The following is a 19960-nucleotide window of genomic DNA, read 5'->3' on the forward strand; positions in this document are numbered from 1 at the left end:
AAAGTTTACAAAATGAGATTATAAGATATCCTGTGTGCAAAGTTGACATGCTGTCCTCGGGATGGAAAAAATGGAAATGAAAAACAGTCCTCCTTTTTGGAAAAGAATATGTTGTTAAACAGAATATGTGATATTTCTAAGGTAGAAGTGATTTATTGTTTGTGTCTGTGATGGTGGTGTGAATAGAAAAAGGTCAGGGAGGTTACTAAACATTAGGATTCAGCGTCGAAGGAGCTCAAACGTCGTAGTTGAAGGGATGTGTGTCAAGAGGTGATTCTGACCTGAAGAAAGGTCAACAAACTGTGTGGCAGTCCGCCAGACGTTGCAGACGTCTCTGGAACGGAGATTGATGAAAGTGCATTCTGCTATTATCAATAAGAATATAAAATGACACAATTGTAAAAAAAAAAATGCTGAATGTAATATATATCACTCTGTATATTATGGTTATGGCTTTTGGAATAAACATTGTGTGCAAGATTTCATCTAAACAATATGCTTTTTTACAACACAGTTACACTTTACAGAGTTTGATGTAACAGACATATTTATTATTTTGAACCGTGTGAATTGACAAAAATATCTTTTATTTATTTTTGGACCGCAAAGCTGATATTTTGTTCCACTATTCAATACTAGTAAGTTTCTGCCAAAAGATATATTCTTGATAAGAAAACTGAAACTATTCACAGACATTCTCAATATGTTTTTTTTTCAGTTTATTTCTTGAAGATTATTATTCTGTGCTGCACTACGAGACCAGTTATGTACCTTTCATTGAATGAAATCCCTGTTGCTCAGATAGTCCTTATTATACTATGTATCTGTTATTTATTAGACTTCGGCTTGTGCAGTGTTCAAACAACAGGCCTCTGGTCATGTATCAGAGTTCTTTCATGAAGTTTAACTTTATTCTTAACTGGATAAATCAAACTATTTCAAGTTGTAAAACAACACATTTAGTTTCTCAGAATTAAAAAACTGAATGAAAAGCTACACTTGTTAAAATTGTGTTTAAAGGTGCTAAATAACAAATCATGAGCATTGATATAGCAGCAGACTGTTAGCTCAGAAGTCACCATGTTGAGAGCCATGTAGAGGCAATCCTCATTCAACGATAAAGTCTATATTTAGAATTTCCTTTATTTAAACGAAACATCAAAAACAGCTCTTTCACTTCTTCTTCAAATAAAAAGGAGGAATTCAAATGATGCATTTAACTTCAAAACGAAACCTTTATTCATAGAAAACATCAGTTTACAGTTTGATAATCATAAATGTGCTGAACAGAACAACAAAAAGGTCGACATGATCAAAAGAAAAACATACGATTTTTTAACAGAACTGACTCTGCGTCAAAAGGAAAGGAGCAGCTCCCATTGACCAGCAATGTTTCCTGTCACAGTGAATTTAAAACTCTTCTGGGTCACTAACAACGCGCCCTGGAGGACCTCGGTGTGCTTATGGAGCGGACCACAGTGGAGGTCTGCTGGTCTGAAGGTAAAACTGAAGGTCTAAAGGGGATTCAAAGTGCTTCAAATGAACTCAAGACAAAACCAAACGTCCTCATCAGACGTTTGAATCCAATACTTCACACAACATTTAGCCCTTTTCATCGCTGGAAGAGGTCCATTCCAAAATAATCTGATTTATTTTTAATATATGTGTGATTATCGCTGTTTTAAAAACCAGTTATACAAAATATAATCTTCTGTTATTGCTTGTAGTGGTTGCTGACTTGTTTGACTCATGGATGTATTATAGAACTGGATACTTCCAGGGTTATGTTGCCCACTGAATATACGCAGTAGTGTTAATCCCATCATGCATCTGGCCCAGCAATGGACCAATGAGAATGGGCAAACTGTTTAGCAGTGATGTCATTAGGATTTAGAAACGTTTTACAAAGATGACAACCCCTCTGGAAGTTTTACAAACGTCTCTTTTACAATTTTGGAAAAAAATTGGAATCAGTTTTTATAATACATCCATGGTTGGAATGAACTCTGCGTACATATTCAAGTGCATTTTCTTCTGTGTAGTAGTCGAAGCAAAGCAGCCTTTTTTCTGTCGTCCTCACACGACGGGGTAGCTGGCGAGGTTGGCGATGCCGCAGAGGTTGCCGCGGTTACGTGCCATCAGGACGTAGCCCTGCTTGCCCCAGTTCTCGCTCCAGCTGTCAGGGACACAAAAATAGAATAAAAGAAGATGAGATGGAGAGAAAGACACATGAGAGTTGTTGAGCATTCGCCGGGAGTCAAAAAGCATTTCAGTTTGTCACCAACGCGTCAAATCAACGCCGACCATGTCGCTTTCACTTTGGCGGCCTTATGAGCCACCTGATGCCACCGCTCTGGACAGGTGATGATGATGATGATGATGTGTGCCCCACCTGTTCTTCACGATCCAGAATTTCCTCCCCTTGGTGTTCACGCCGAAGCCCACTGCCAGCACGGCGTGATTGATGTCGTCTTTGTTGCAGTTGCTGTCGTAGTAAATACCTGGGAACACGATGGAAGAGAGAGGAAGAGAGAGCGAGGAGAGAGTCAGACAGTTTGAAAGTTGATTTTACCTTTTTTTCTGAAAGTTCCTTGAGGTCATATAGGTAATCTCACAGTTTGTACGAGGTAGTTTTAATTATTCAGATAACTGTTCAAGTTCAAGCTCGAAATAGTTCAAAAAGGTTTTCTCCGACATAAAAAGTCTAAATTCTGGTTTAAACCCTCTCCTCACTGCCAGGGAGAAACATTTTTCCTGAATGGCCTGAAAGCATCATTTTTATGAAATCAAGTTCAGTTTTGATGCTATTTATAGTCTGTGTTTTTTCTGCAATAGCCAGTTAACATAATCATTTACTGTAGTACTTCCCTGGTTTTTTATTAGAGTTAACCCCTATGATTCATCAAAAATGCAACAGTCAGTTTTGAAGGATCAGTTTGAAATCCGTCAGGTGATGGAAGAAGAAGAAGAAGAAGAAGAAGCAGCCTCAGTGATCTGTTAGATGAAGAGCTGCAGGCGACAGGTCTCCTGCTGCTGTGTGCAAAATGACTCATACTGTGTGCAGCATGAAATCTGAGCACAGTTGCAGTTATTAATGACTGACCTCTTCATTTAAATAACACGCCTCCTGAATTCTGGGACCCATAGTGTTAAAACGCACCGTTACCACTGTCTTATCATATAGTGACTGCCTCAAAAGTCCTTAGAAAAAAGGATCAATCTAAAAGGCATTCTTAGTTGAAGAGCTAAAACATACAAATCCAGTGGCAAGATAAAAAAATGCTGTTTAAATTGTGTTAGCTCATTTTTTAACACACTTCTTAAAGGGCCAGTGTGTAGATTTTGGCATAATCTAGTGTTGAAAACATCCAAAATACACATTAAGGTATTTCTTTTACTAGTTTCTCTATTTGCATCTGGAGTTTTCTTCTAGATAATGCCTAATTTGCATATTTAAATATAACATTTCAGAAAACTTGTAATGCAAAAAAGTATTCTCTTTCAAGTTTCATGGTGATATCTATTAGTTATTTTTTTTTACACTTCACCTCTTGTGTCTTCAACATATCTTTAAAATTTGTATTTTTCTCAGACTCTGATCCATAAATCTCCACTTCAGTAGCTCTTACATACACACAACTTTCCAGTTTCATTCCTCTCTATATTCTGAAGGTTTCTACAGAGGGGTCTGTTCAGATATCATTCATAGCCTGATTTATACAACATTTAATCACTAAAACATGGAGAAAATAGATTTTTTTTTACAGTATTTTCTGATTTATGGAGTGATACAAAGCCAAAATCTCCTCTGTAAAAACCTTTGACTCTAATATATTAAAAGAATTAAACCAGAATTTTGAACCTGGCTTTATCCAATGTTCAGATTTCTGTTCTGGAAAATGATGCATATTCTTAATTTAAACATAACATCTAAGAAAACTTTTAATACAAAAACTGATTGTCTTAATTTAAGTAATGAACTGGGGGAATTCCATGCTGATATCAGTTAATTAGGTAGTTAACACTGACCTCTCTGGTAGAACTGGAAGGTGCCGAGCGTGGCGTCGATGCCCACAGAGACCGGACCCACTTTGAACAGAGCCACAGCCAGAGCGTGCTCATCTCCCACGGGGATCTCCTTGAAGCCTTTGCACGATGCCGCCATGCCGGATGAGTTGTAGCGGCATGGCTGGTCCTGAAAGACAAAGGAGGAGGAAAAGAACCTGAATATACATGTCTCATATTTATGTGTTCTCTTTTGGCAAAAACATCAATGACAAAGCAAATTCAAGCTGGAAAATGTTTGTCAACCAAAATAGCAACACTATTCAAATTTAAAAACTGCATCAGTTATGGTCATTATCACGTACATGAATATTTAAGACACTTTATACAAAAGAAAGCTCAGGAAAAAGGAACGACAAAGAAAAATGTACAGAAATGAAGAGCTGCAATGAAACCACTATGAAAGAAATCAACAGAAAATGAATTGTTTAGGTTTTTTTCTACAAGAATGGCAAAAATTTGATGGTTCTAGGTTCCCAAATGTGCTGCTTTTCGTTGTCACATTGTTTTAAATTCAAGATTTTGGGGTTTCAGACTGTTGGTCGAACAAAAAAAGACATTTGCTGATGTCACATTGGGAAATGTGATGGATCTGTCCTCTGTTTTCTGATGTTTTATTGAAACGAATAACAGATTAAGAAAGAAAACAAAACGTTGGATAAATCGTTAATGGAAATGTTCGTGGCCTGTGCAGAGTGCCTCGTGATCTTACTGTCACATGCACACCTCATGTGACTCCATGTGTCCGATCAAAGCCTCCGTACGTTCCTAGTATGTCAACAATGGGGAAAATGCGAGCTCTAACTATTTACCAGAAGTCGTACTTCCTCGTTGCAGCAATAGATGACTTAAGAGGAAACTGTGTTTGCTTAGTAAGTCAGTGGAAGAGTTTGTACATCATCGTTTCTGATAAACCACCTCCCTTTGGTCAAATATATCTGCAGCTTTAACAGTCAAAGTGGAATAAAGTTTATGCCTTTGCTCTTTTGGAGACCTGATGGGCTGAAGTGTGACATCCTGAAAGCCAAGTGAGGAACCAACTACCGCTTATGGTTTCAGTCTGTGTCTGCAGCTCTGTTGTGGAAAATAGGTCATTTCTGCAAGTTGTGCAATTTATTTTTTGCTTGTCATTGAGTGTCATTTAAAACCATAATGTTAAAGTTACACTTTTTTTTTTTTTGCTGTTGATAATGTATTGTTATTATTAAATATCCATTATCTTGTTCAAATATGTTGTCAACACAATTTTCTAGGCATATCATGCATATAATATATATTCATTTTGTGTTGTCTTCGATATTGTGAAACTTCAAAAAAGCCCAGTGGGTTTTTTCTGCACTGTGATATTATTTATCTCTGTTATGTTTATGTATTTTATATGTGTCCAAATAAACTAAACTTCTCTTTCTGAGAATTACATGAGAAGATCAACACCACTCTCATGCTTCTAGGTTCAACATGACAGCAGCTAGCAACCACTTAGCTTAGCCTAGCCTAGCTTAGCATAAAGACTGGAAACAGGGTAAAATAGCTAGAATAGTCCACGGCAACTTTCTATTCTTCGTGTTTTCTCTCAAATCTGTCAAGGCATCATGGGAACTGTAGTTTCGAAAACTTAAAGCATGATTATCCTTCAAGTAAATGTACGTCAACTCATATTAAGGGTGGAAAAAAACTAATGAGATCAACTTTTTCATGCTGCACATCATTAATAGAGGGGCAGAGTTGCCTTAATTTAATCTGAAGGTAGGCCACAGTGTCAGACTTAAAAAAAAAACCCTGGTTGGGCAGTGAGAATGGTTCTAGTTGTGAGTTATAGTCACATTACAGGATGTCACACCAAGAAACGCAACAACAGCACATGACAGGGTGTTTGGGCAACACTTTAACACTGTAGAATGAATAATATATGATATGTCTTAGATATCTCCACATGTGCATCATCGAGGCTGTCTTACCTCTCCGACGTACGGGTAGGCCGCGTCCGAGTCGATGCCTCCGTTTTCCTGCACGTACTTGAAGGCGTTGGTCATGTATCCTCCTCCGCAGCCGCTGTTCTCCGTCACGCAGTCCACCAGGTTCTGAGGACTGAGGTCCAGCAGCTTGCCCGTCATCTTGGCCAACTGGCCCTCGAGGGCCCCGGCCGAACTGAAGGCCCAACAGGAGCCACAGGAGCCCTGTGAGGATCGAATGAAAGAGAGGAGAGTGAGGTGTTTTTAGGTTGATGATGGGTTCTGCATAAAGGCCCTGTCGCAGAAAGTAAGAGAGTGTTTGGACTAGAAGGTGTGCATCGTTGGATGATTGTTGAATAAGAATAAATATGCACATTTTAAATTGATTTCTATCCAGGCAGACATTTATTTTAATCAGAGTTATGATTTAATGATTTAAATTTTGTTTCATATTCATTCTCATTATTATCTACCCTAGGTCTTCCTTGTCTCCAGTGTTTTGGTACTTTTTTAGTTTAGTTTAGTTGAATGAAATCTTAAGTAAAGAGGTAAAAAAGTATGGTTTACATTTCGTTCTACCTTGTCATTTGCAAGTGCTTTCATCATTTCAAGTGTTGATTGTAAAAAGAAATATTTATGAATATTAGAAATTAATATCTTTGGGTTCTGAATTTTTTTGTACCTGAAAAGAAGTAATCTTAAAACAGCACCCTGGGCTTTAGGAAGAATTCTGACAGATTTTTGTGCATTTTATAGCCCACATTAAAAATATAATTGGCAGATTAATCAGTAATGAAAACAGTGTCTGAACACGACATTAATATCTCATCAGCCTTAAGGGAAATCAACCTGATAGATGAGACGTGATGAGACTTCTCCTGTCTGTCCATTAGGGGGCAGACATGTCTGTGTGAGCACAGTGAGCAATGTGCTGTTTTATCATTTATACCATGCCAGAGTCACTGCAGATTAAATACGTGTGCTATGGTCACATGTGAAGGATAATACTGAATTAATTCCAGTGTTTTGAAGGCTCTTACTGCGAGACATTGGTCCCCTACAGAAGGGGCAAAAGAGCCACAAACCAAAATGATGTGTAAAAACTACAGAGGGACAGAAACAGAAAGAGGCTAAACAGATATAGTGTTTCTGTGTTTTGCTCCTGTGTAGGAAAGGTGGTGGGGCCTTTTGCACATCTTAATAAAATGGGTGCACCTATAGTTTCTTTAAATGATTATAGAACACATACAAAAGAACAGGATCTGTGTTGTGTGCTGGCTGACAGAGCTGCTGTGTTCGAGCTCTCTCAGTCATGAAGTAGTAAAACACCTTCAGAGTCGCTGTCTGACTATAAATTCTCTCCTGGCTTTGAGTTGAAAACACTTCTGCTTCTCCTCAAGGATGACACTCTGCTGCTTGAGTTATTAAATATGTAAGCACATGATTTCACCAGAGGATGTTCTGAATGCGGCTTTAAACAGAAATTTGCCTCAAACAAATACAGAAACATCAAAACAGGGTTCAGTCATCGTGCTTCCGTAGGAGAGGAAGCAGCAGACTTGTTAGTATTCAGAGAGTGAAGTCTGACTCCTGCATAATTCATGAAGAACAGGAAGCAGCTCAATAAATCCTGTTTATAGCTGCAGTTTGATTTTCATCCACCAGAGGGCGACAACGTCCTCCACAAAAACTGACTTATATATCATCATGTTTTTTTAGATTTATACTGAAATACAAAGAGAAATACTTTAAAGCATGATCTAATTAAAACATAATTAAATTGTGTGTTTAGCCTTTGTGGTGAATACCTCTAAAACCTCTACTGGCTGTAACTTTTGTTGTTTTGCAGTGTAAAAAATGCATTTCTGGACAGATGAAGCCTAATTTGCATAAATGTGCAAAATGAAGTATTTATGTGCATAAAAACATCCAAAAACTGCAAACCAAAAAACACTAAACCTCAAGAAAAATGTAACGAAATCCATATAAATGAACTATAATAATATGAATTAAGTAATCAGTAAACTATGTCATTGAATATTAATTATTAACCCTGCTGAGCCTCCAGTGCTTCGGTTTAAGCTCCGATGTTCTTTAGATAACATCCCATCATTCTGCTGCTAGCAGAAAGCAGCAGCTGCTCAACATATTTCGGTCTATCTACGTCCTGTTCTGCTGAATCCTTGTTGACATAAATACGGCCCGGCTGTCCAATCCACTCGTAATGACTAATTACAAGAAATAACAATAATTCCTGTGTTTTCAAAGTCCATTAGCAGTGAGAACAGGCTGTGTCCTCCGGTATGATACCAGAACATACACTAACTGTGTTATGTGGTTTCTTTACATTTCTGTATCATGAATGAAGCTTGAAAGTAGAGAAATTTATGGCTACAAGAAAAAACATGCACCACATACTCAAAATCTCATTGGGCCTCTTGAGATCACATGCTGCTGCTCACTTATGTTGGAGCATGTTTTTGAATATTTTCACTCGATTTAGAGATTCATAAAAAGGATTTTGAAGATAAACCTTGTATCTCGAGGATGTGTTCCTGAACTCATCTCATTTTTTAAGGATTTAGATTAAAAAAAGAGTGAAGTTAAATTATTCTAATATTTGCACAATAGACTTCTTTCATGTTAAGGTAATAAATACTTCCTTATGATATATACTTTGTTTCTGATTTATTTTACAGTTCAGCCCCTAAAGATGTTGGTACGTTTCTGCAAATTAAAGATACGTTGAATGTTGAAGGTTTTTGCATTCTGTCAGAGCAACAGATGTAGTATCGACAACCTTTATTGAAAGCTACGTGGTATAAAAACGAGTATAACAAGCGAGAAAGTCCATTAAGAATAGGGGGGGGAGTCAAACAAACACAGGACTTTCACATAGGACACTGCTGTTTGTGTACTATGTAATACCATAAATGTTGACTTTATGTTTGATATGTAACTTTATGTAGGAAAATTGGCGAAGGATGGTTGTTATTTATTCATGGTAGTAACGTTACACTACGTCGTCATTTTAACACAAATCATGATCTTTTCTCGAACACATAGCAAGTAGTTGTTTCTCCGAAACCCTAACCAATCATATTTAAAACGAAACATATTCATGAAACGTATTTTTGATTCAGAAACGTCGACATTCAACATATCCCGTTGTTTGCAGCAACGTATACTGCCAAAGGTTGCTTTCTTCTTAAGTTCCTCTGATTCTTTTTGCTTCTGCCTGCAACAGCTACAGTTCCCCCTAAAAATCAGTGAGTTTCCTTCTGAGCATTTTGCCAGGAAACAGCCATGGGGCATTTTTCTCTGTTTTCAACAAGCCCTCAAACAACCACCATCAAATGCTTTAACCCAACAGAACTTCTATCTGTAGATGAATACCTTGTATTTCCATTAATGAGAAAACACTGACAGGAATACTACAAAAATACAAGTACTTCCTCCTTTGTGAGATACTGGCTCTTCCTGTTTTGATTCGTTTAAATTTTTCAGTCCAAAGTCCTCTCATGTCCCAGGTCTGTTCTGATCGCTGTGCTTACTGATGTGAAACTATTTAATCATGTGATATCAGCTCATGATCATGTTGGAGTTTTCTATTACACAAGCTCTGTCCTCATTATTAGTTTGGTTGCCTGCCATATTTCCTGCAAGTCCAGTTTTTCCACCATACTGCTCGTGCCAGGGTTGTAAACATAGCAGAACATTTAATAGCAGCCACGTGACAGCGACGCTGGTATTGTTTTCACCTCGTGATTCTCAGAGTGAGTCAGCAAATGTGGTCCTGATGACAGTTACTGTATCGGGAACTACCACAGAAGAGCCCTGAGCCTTCCTCGTAGCACTTATTGCATTCGTATTTGTTTACTGCACTTATCCTATTCGTAGTAGTTTGTAGCACTTATTACATTCGTATTAGTCTGTTGCAATTATTGTTTTTGTATTAATTTGCCTCTGCACTATACTTTTGCTCTGGTTTATGCTTTAAGATGCTTGTTTAAGAAAGGAGATGCACTTATGACTTCTGGTGACTAGTAGTTCTCTTGAATACCTATGTTGAATACACTTCCTGTAAGTCGCTTTGGATAAAAGCGTCTGCTAAATGACTGTAATGTAATGTAAAGAGGATTTGAGTACTTTACCAAGTGTTTTTATCAATTAAAGGTCAAATTAAAGGTCGAGTTCATTGGCCATTGGTTCCCCCATTTTACGCCCTTGGCCCATATTGAAATCACGAAACATTCAGCACGTTCTCATCCTCATCAGTCACATATTGACGCTTGGTGGGACCCTTTGGCGTCACTTTCCATGACTATGACGCTTCACTGCGGTCGCGGTAAACACGTTTTAAGTCCTGAATTCAAACACTTGGTTAGGTTTAGTAACATAGGTACGGAAAACACGTCACAAGCATCAACTCTGGGACACAAACTGGGCGGTCGTGGCTCAGGTGTAAGAGCGGGTTGTCCTTTAACGACAATGTAGAAGTTATGAAGATTGTGATACAGATGAATTTAAGAACACTCGTCTCCTGGTGGGAGTTTTTTCGGTTATAATACTACGTCGTCATACTCCTGAGGTATTTCTCTCAGCGTATAATAAGGACACTGATGGGTTTTACAAAGTAGTTACCAGAAAGCCCGGTGCAAAAAAGGGTTCATTGTGCGTCGGTATGAGACGCCGATGTGAATGACAAAGTGTCTGTATTTGACGCCATGGAAATGAGAACGAGCTCTATGATACCATCGCAAGATGATCTCAAGTTGACTTGGCTTTAATGTTCAACCACTTTGAATACACACATTTTTTCCAGTTATTCAGGCTGATTAGACCTTTGCTCAGGTGGAAGGTAGGCGGAGCTTTGATGGTAATTTATTAGATCACAAATCTTAGTGCAAAGCAGCTTTCATAAGCTTAAGGTACTGTCTGATAATGCATTAAGCAGATGAACCTAGTTTGTCTTCACCCTGGAAGTCTCTTCTCTTGTAAAACCCAAACATATTCTTTAATTGGAAGAGAATGTTTCAAAGATGGAGACAAAAACAAATGAATAACTACACCATGCAGCAGGATTTCCACCCAAAAAGCCACCAAAAAAACAACCAAACATTGAATCTCTTATGGACTTGATACCCAATAAGATGAATCATTCTTGCGTGCACACAGTTTGTGTGTTTCTTTACTAAATATACAATGATTAACATGTGTGCTAGATGATCTCTGACCTGGTTCTTCACTGGAGTCACCATGCCCTTCTTGCGGTAGTCAACAAATTTGGGAAGCCTGGACACCTTGTCGTCCAGAGCCATGGTGAAGCTGCGATCGATGTTGTCCGGGATCTGCAGGCCGGTCATCTTCTCGGACACTTCCTCTGACGTCTGTGTGAGCGGAGACACGGTTATAATTTAATCACCTGCGTTTTAGGAATGTTTCTGACGTCCAAGTAGAGTGCAAAAGGAGGCTGAGTTTCCTCATCAAAACAAGACACAAAGAGTGCAGAAGTGAAGGATTACAGGTTGCACCTCTCTGACAATAGATTGGTACGAAACCTATCTTAGTTCATAGAATAATCTCGAGACATAGAAATGTGTGTTGGGACGGGAACAAGAGAAACGAGGTAGAGAGAATTTATTTTTAGACCTAAGACAAGAACAAGTGAGGAAGATATGGGAGGATTTGATTCAGCATGGTGACGGAGGATGAGAAGAGTTTCATGAAGGGATGGGTTCAACAGTTTACTGCAAAAATGTTCTGCACTGTACGAATGTCAAAATAAGACACCAGAGGGGGCATAAAAGTACAAAGCTACAAGATTTACAAAACAATGACGTAGAAGAAGAAGATGAGGATAAGAGGAAGTGGAAAAAGGGCCTCCTGGTGATTACTCATATGAGGCAATTATTTAAATTAATATCCTACCATTTGTTATTATCAGAATTCCCCAGTGCTTTCATTACAGCTCAGTATGCAAGCAGAGAGATCATTACTGGAAGAATGATAGCCCATATGGTCCTTTCTTTCATTTCACTTAAATGCAAGATGAAAATGAAAAAGCATTCTCCATTTCCCGACCACCTGTTTCTACATACACACATGAAATAGGCCATTTATCCAGAATGTCAATAGATGTTCTTGTCACTCATAGATGAGCCTGTGTTTTTTACGCATATGGCTTTCCTCCCATTTCTGATGTACAGCTTGTTACAGCCGTGCGACTTGATGCAAAAACAACCATCAGTCACGACTCGCTCTGACACGCACACGTCAGCGACTACAGCTGATTTAAGGACACCCAACCCATTTAGTTTCACCTCAGCGGGCTGCAGCATCAACAACAAACTGAGATGACAGCAGCTAGAAGACGGAACCGCTGAGGAGAATACGGATCTCTGACACTAAGGAGCTGTTTTTTTTTTGCTACATGGTAATGAATGCACTTAGCACACAGATCAATTGTCAACTAACAGCTGCATCTCAGGCTGTGATTGAAAATGGGTCAATGTTGATTGATCTTCTATAAAATTATTTGGGAACTATTTCCATAATCAAATCGTTAAAAATTATCTATTCAACATTCAGAGCATTAATAAAGCATCAAATAGCAATTTGCTATGTAAAGATATAGTTTAGGAATGTCTGATGAAGTCATTTTCACTCTGTTTTGTCCGAATGGTCAACATTTTTGTTTTGAGAACATTTAAGTAAAACAAAGCACAAAATATTTACTGGTTCCAGCTTCTCAAAAGTGAGGATTTGATGCTTTTCTTTGTCATACGTGACAGTAAACTGAATATATTTGGGTATAAAGCAAGATAATCGAAGACCTCATCTTAGGCGGAGGGAAAATATGACTAAATAATCTGCATATTGAAAATAAATGTCAGTTGCAGCACTATCGTTTGTTGTTTTTTAATTCTGGATAAAATGAATGTGTGATACAAGATCAGATCCTGAATGGCAAACACATATTGTAGTTCCTACCCATGACAGTTGGTATTTTTTCACTTCATTACCCTGAGACGACTATCTGACGCTGGCTTCACAGCAGCTGGGCTGAGCTAGTGATATGATGGTGATTTAAGTTATGATAAAATAATGATTTGATTGTTTTTTGGTGATTAAACCAACACTGTGAACTGAAATGTGGCGGAAACAAGCTGGAAAATTTCTGATTTCTGTCATTTTACTGCAGCTGTCAGTTGATATTTGTGTGGAATAAACTACAAGACAATTATGTCTTTAAAGATGCACTGATCAAACTAGCTTGTGGCATGATTTTGTCAGAAATATGTCAGACTGTGCATCAAATATAAACCAATCATAGCTTATACTTGGATGACAGGCGGCTGTGATCAGGTAGAGGGAGCAGAAATAGACTTCTGAAAGCATAAATATAAAAAAAACAAGGTATTTGTAGCATTTCAGAGCATGTTGTGGATGATATCAAAGTACAAAAGAGAAAGCAAAAGAATAAAAAACATCCTTCTGTCAAGTCCTCGTAAAGAGTCACACAGAAGGAGTCGGTTGTCTTCCCCCTATGACAGCATACATGAAGCAGATAACAGAAATGTGGCCCTCCAGCATGCAGGACAGCCTCAGACTCACCATGTCGCCCAGGTGGTTCATCCCCAGCTCGTAGGAGTGGATGCCCAGCGCGGCCTCCTGGTTGTGGGCTTCGATCATACGCATGTTCTTGTCCCAGATGGCCCTGCGGATCCCCTCTTCATCCTGAGACAAAACAAGTGGGATGTGTCACTATGAGTCAGGATGGAAAACTGGACAGGAACGTACAGTACATAGGATTATGGGAGCGCTCATGTCCTCCAAATTCAGACAACATAAGTCTGCATTTCTTTAAAAAAAGGTTTTAATACATATGATGGTGTATTACGTGTAGAAATATGAACTTTGAAGCATCAAGTCTTTTCACCTGAGGTCTTAACATATGCAGATTCTTCCATCACCTATATTTCACTCTTGAGTTTTTGCTTTCCTTCCTCTCTTCCTGTGTTAACACCTGACAGCTCAAAGAAATGAATCTGTGCAAATAGGGCAAATATACGTTTTTAATTAGCGAAGAAAGGAAGCTTTCCTGTGTAATAGCCCCATTTCATTAATTAGGCCAATTAAACCAGTGCATGTTCACGTGGCAATCTTCCCTACAGCTTAGACAGCAACATAACTGTCCAATGCAACCGTAAATTGCCTTAAAATGTTGCTTTATACCTTACTTTTTAGAACATTTGCACCTCATCCCCGCTGTATGTGTCTATTACGTGCTAAGGAGACTTGATTTGCATTTCGTCCAATCTCAATTTAGGAATGAGATACAGCCAAGTGTTTGGTTGGTTATCCCAAAAAACATCCACGCTCTACTTAGTATTCGTGGTCTTAACAACCATTAGCATAAATATAATGATTATTTCTATCTTGATATCCATTCCAGTAATGGAAAATGCAAATGATGTGCGGAGACTTTGATTCTATTTAAGCGATGTCAGTTCAAGGAGGGGTTGAATTAGAAGGACTGTTGGAGGAATACTGATTGTAATCAGTAATAGAGAGGAAGAGAGAGAGAGAGAGAGAAGGCTGACATACACTTGAATGTCATTAACACACAACATAATGACCACACCAACACACACACACTCAAATAAATGACGGCGTTTAAACAGATACCGACGAAAACAACATAAACACAAACGCTTACATAATGTACATAAACCCAGGCACATGCAGCTCTGTAGATTAAGTGCACACAAGCATCTTTGCACACACACACACACACACACACACACACACACACACACACACACACACACACACACACACACACACACACACATATGCACACGCACACAGAAGCTCCCCGGCTGTGGAGCGGTGACCTCTAGCCAGAGGTGAAGAGCCATAACAGATGCTCAGCGAGCGCTCAAGAGATAAGTCTGTGGTCGGCTCTGGTTTAACAACAACTAAACAACAAAACCTTCCTCCTCTGCAGCCACGAGCTCAAACAAAATAACAGAATAATACAAAAATAATAAAAATGATGGATGGGAATTTTTGCGACAGAGAAACTGAGAAGGACGGTAAAATATAGAGTCAGAGCTGAGAGGAGTTTCCACTGTTGGAATTTTTTTTTGTTTCCATTGCTGAATATAGCAGCTGACTGCTTCATGCATTACAGAAGAAAGCTAAACTCAATTAAAAACTAAATAAGAAAGGAAGAGGTGTTTTATACCATGTGATTTCAGTTGATAATCCCAGTTAAAACGTATTTATTTGCCCGGTTAAACCTAAACAGAATCTGCTTAATCAGACTAGAAAATGTCAGCTTGGCAAAAGTAGGTCTTTTCTGAATCACTGGCTCAGGATGAGAGAGATAAAGCAACTGTAAATTCTCCTTGTGCATGTCCTGCTTTACTTTTGGTTTCTCTGTTCTCTGACTCCATCTGTTTTCTTTCTCCGGGCCAAAAAACAAGGAAGTAGAGCAACCAGTGCTGACCTCGCATTTCAAAGTTATAACCATCCTCTCCTTTTTTAATTTACTTGTTTCGGTCTTCATTTATTTTAATATTCTAATTATATTGGTGAAGATTTTGATATTCTTATACATCTCAACTAGAGAAAAACATAAGAATAACAGAACATTACAGAAGTAGAACCAGGTTTAAGTAAACTCTGGTTTATAAATCATCTCTTCCTTCATGGAAGATGAAGGAAGAGACCACTTTTTGACCAGCAAATATTCCCATACATTATATAAAATAAACTATTTAATAAAGTATCATCGTGCTAACATGCTTTATACTTAACCCTGTCTCCAAGAAATTAAATGTACATACTAATTTGCATCAGCAAATACATTTTTAAAGGAAAATTTGGATACCCAATATTTTTGCAAAATGCTCACTAACAATGTATAAATGTATTTTTTACACATTATGTGCTCTGATCATAGCAACTAAAGCATTATCAAACTCTAACATGGCTAGCTTTAGGCACTCACAGCACTTGGTTAAGATTAGAGAAGGATAATAGACTTAATAGACATGTTTACATTATAAACATTTAACTGAAACCACAATATTTTTTACAAGTACTTTACTTGTGTAAATCTAAATCGCACACAGGACTAAGGATGCAACCCCCTGGTCTCTGGTATCAAACTCCTGCACTTAGTATGCTTCCTATCAACTCCAATCACCTCCAGAAGACGCCAGGGGAAATAATCCTGACAGCAATTATGCTTCTTTGCAAAAAGTAATTGAGGAAACAAATTAGTAGCCGACCTCCAGTACATAAACAGAGTTTATTGGAGACAGGACTCATCAACTCTAATTCACCTGTTTATTTGGGCACATTTACCTGACGCGCCAGATGTTTTATTACACACGAACCATCTAAGAAGCCAGAAGATTTTGGAAAATGTTTGGAAAAAGGCAGGCATTTTCTCGTCACAAACACCTAAACAACGCCGCTAGCTGCCATTAGCGACACTGATTCGTTTGGACACAAACACGTTACTTGAAGCTTGATAAGTTGTTTTTTTGTGATCCCGAACACTTCTGATCTTGTGATGTTGCAAGAATTCAGCTACCGTACAAGGTAAGGGCACATCGTCTTTAGGGAAAACTTGAAAAAAAACTGCCCCTATCAATCACCAGTAGACATTCTTCAACCAATTGAGCAATTAAAGCAACTACACAAAGGTGTCCACAGCACTCTTTGCTTAGTTTTAACATATTGTATGCAATACACTAAAACAAAAAACATTTCAGCGGGTCGAAGTTGTTGCTAATAATCCCCAAAATCTGTTTATATGCTGATGATATCATACTATCCACTTTAGCACCACAAATGAAAGTATCTAAACTCTAAATCTGTCTTAACATTTTGGTGGACCGGCAGCACCAAATCTTTTAGAATACTTTCTGGCAGTGTAACTTAAATATAATGGACAAAACCCCATTGCCGTTGTTTTTGAAGAAACAATCCTAAATATTTTAAATGTCAAAAGGCAGCAAACTTGTAAAAGTATCTGCATATCATTAAGATTTGGTCAAAATCTTACCCTCCTTTTGGGAATGATTTTACAGTCAATAATAAACCCTCAACACATCCATTTTGATCTTTGAAATCATAAAGGAATGATGAGCTAACAAAATTAGCCCTGACTCATACGACTAACATACAAAAGTGAATGTTGGCAAAACAAGAGGACGATCTGGTCTGTTTAATGTTCTCTAAACAGAGCTGCATCCTGACGACAGCAGAAACAGGCCAGCCGATAGACAGAGAGAGGAGACCAGCAGTGAACCAACTGGCCGTTAAATTGAGTCAGCTTTAGACGGACGGTGAGTCAAACACAAAGACGTCCACATGTTGAGCAATTTACCGAAGCACAAAGAGAGCAAAGTGAGATAAGAGGGAACACAAAAAGCCTGAAGACAGAAGAAAGAGCTAAATGAATGCACATCTATTCATTCGTGCGTACAGACACAGCTAAGGCTGTAAAGTCAGTAACACTTTCACAATGAAACGTTCTAACGAAAGTCACCGTTGAAAAGGGACATTGTTCAGTTTTTCTCCAGTGATAATGAAAATTTGACATCCTCTCCCATTAATGTCAGTCTGATCTTTCTCTCTGTCTCTCTCTAAGAGCTTGGTGCAATCCTTGAGGAATTTGCAACGCTGAAGTTCGGAGAATTATGATTTCAGATGTGGGCTGTGGTCTGTTAATACAATTCGAGGAGTCCCCACACGAGTAAACAGAGTCATGGAAGTTTGCTGCTTATAAAATTGAACTTTTTTTTGTCCGTGAACTTGTTTTCTTCATTTGTGGCTGGTCATCAGAGAATGTCCTCACCAGAAAAACAACAGCACTGTCGTCACAGAGGGGTACGGTCAAAGAGAGGGAATCGTGGTGGTTTTAGATGGTTTTGATGGAATAGGTTTTTCTTGGATTTGCCAAATCTTTAATTCACAGTGTACAAAGGCAGAGACTTACCAGGCCGTTGTACTCTCTCCGGTGTGTCATCTTCCAATCTTCCCACTGGGAGTCCAGAGAGGCTTCATCCAGGTGGCTCAGGGCTGAGGCCGCCAGCAGCAACATGCACACGAACTGCAACATTCTGAAAGAACAAAAAACTCATGTTTTATATACATCAAATCAAACTCAGAGGGAGAGAAATCTCTTTCAGAGAGGTGTCAGAGTCAAAGCTATTATAAAAAATGTAAGGTTATAAATTGAAACTGGATTTCTGTAAGCTGGTTTTATTGTCACGTGATGGTTTCACTCGTGTGCCACCAAAGAAAAGGATCATGCTGGTTCAGATTTACCCAGGAAACCCTCCAACAGCTGCATTAGAGATAACACCATGCATCCTGTCCAGAGGACAGTGGCACACAATGGACAACTCTTTTTTATCTTTTACTTTCTTGCCACAAGCAATATCAAACTTTAAGATAATGAATATAGTCTGTCAACAGCAGATAAAGAATCAAACTCAAGTGAACTTAAGCTTTACTTTTTGCTTCTTATTGTTGTTGTTGTGTTGTAAAAGTTCACTTGCTCAGGGATTAAAACACTTTCTCAGTGCATTTTCAACTCCAGACTCTAAAAAAGAAATCACAGCAGTCTGAACTTTCTCTCCTCCTTTGATTCTCTCTGCTCTCGTCCCATCTGTCAGTCATCAGTGTCTCCCTGTTCCTCTCTTGTTTTATTACATCCTGCCTCTACTCTGCATTCGTGTTCCAGTAAAGGCCATCGTTCTGTTGAGTTTAACTGAACTAAGCTTAGCTTCGAGGCTCTGTGTGTGAACTGAGCTGCACACATATTGATTATATCTACTCTGGCTTCACCCTTGGGTGATTTGAAGGAAATGCCTAGATTTAAATAGCAGGCTTTCATGAAGTATGCAAATCATTTACAGTTAAACACACTGTGTGTCGCTGTATAATGCTGTATAATTCTCCCCATGGAAGTTTCTTTGTGCATAGAAATACATTACAGCATTAAATCTTACTTTGAATATGTTTTTCCATGACTATGCAACGCTGACTCAGCAGAGGTCGAAACAGCTCCCAGTTAAGTATGCAGCTCTGACTCCCAAAACTCTTTCTATTAAGGTACAACTGGGTCAAAAATCATTCTCTAATCCTAATCCTATTAACACTAATTACTTGTTTAGCTGTGACAAATACTTCTGAATCTATCTGAGACTAAATGCAAAAGGAAAAACCACTGCCTGTAATGAAGACTATTCTGTTTGTTCTATTCAGTGCAGCTCAGTTACACACAGGTTGGTTTTTCATTTCAGTGCAGCACATTATGTTCACTCAATTCGAATCCCTTCAGACTGAGTTTTACAAACGTTAAACTAACCCTGTTAAAGAATTCCTTCTCTTTAACAGGGTTAGTTTAACGTTTGTACACAAAACTGAAACTGAAACTTAAACAACAAACTTTACCTTGAGTCCAGGAGTCAAAAGGGTTTGGTGAAGTTTTCGGAGTGCGACAAAGTCTTCCTCTACTGTCAAAGTAGGTCAGTGTGTGAGTTTATATCTGCTGGATTTTGAAGAAGTACAACAGCAGCTCCAGGTCTGGGGAGGAGTTTCTTTCTTTTTTTTTTTTTTTTTTTTTTTTTCCAGGCAGGGGAATTACATCTGGTTTCCCTCAAATAGCAAACATGCCTTCAACAGATGATGTCAGGTGTCAGATTACACAGTGGTGTCTGAAAACTTCACAGAGCCTGGCGGGGAAATCAGAACCCAGCTGCATTCTGGGGTACTGCTTGAAAAATGAATGAGAGTTTTGGATTTTTAATAAAGACGTTGTCTTGAACTACATTCCTATTCTAAGCTCACAACCCCCTAACATCACTAGTATTCATCAGACTGTAAAATATGAACAAGTGCTTAGTTGTTAG

General features: G+C 38.5%; 1 protein-coding gene across 1 annotated transcript; it reads right to left on the reverse strand.

The window, feature by feature from the left end:
• Positions 1-1211: 1211 nt before the first annotated feature.
• On the reverse strand, positions 1212-19649 carry ctsk (cathepsin K). The gene is made up of 8 exons (XM_054622426.1): positions 19503-19649; positions 18040-18163; positions 13635-13757; positions 11255-11407; positions 6024-6242; positions 4030-4195; positions 2393-2501; positions 1212-2176 (listed from the first exon to the last, which is right to left on the reverse strand). The coding sequence occupies exons 2-8, from the start codon at positions 18160-18162 to the stop codon at positions 2077-2079; spliced, it is 993 nt and encodes a 330-aa protein (XP_054478401.1). The 5' UTR covers position 18163; positions 19503-19649; the 3' UTR covers positions 1212-2076.
• Between the last annotated feature and the right edge of the window lie 311 nt (positions 19650-19960).

The sequence above is a fragment of the Anoplopoma fimbria genome, chromosome 20 (genome assembly GCF_027596085.1).
Source record: "Anoplopoma fimbria isolate UVic2021 breed Golden Eagle Sablefish chromosome 20, Afim_UVic_2022, whole genome shotgun sequence".
Classification (NCBI taxonomy): Eukaryota; Metazoa; Chordata; class Actinopteri; order Perciformes; family Anoplopomatidae; genus Anoplopoma; species Anoplopoma fimbria.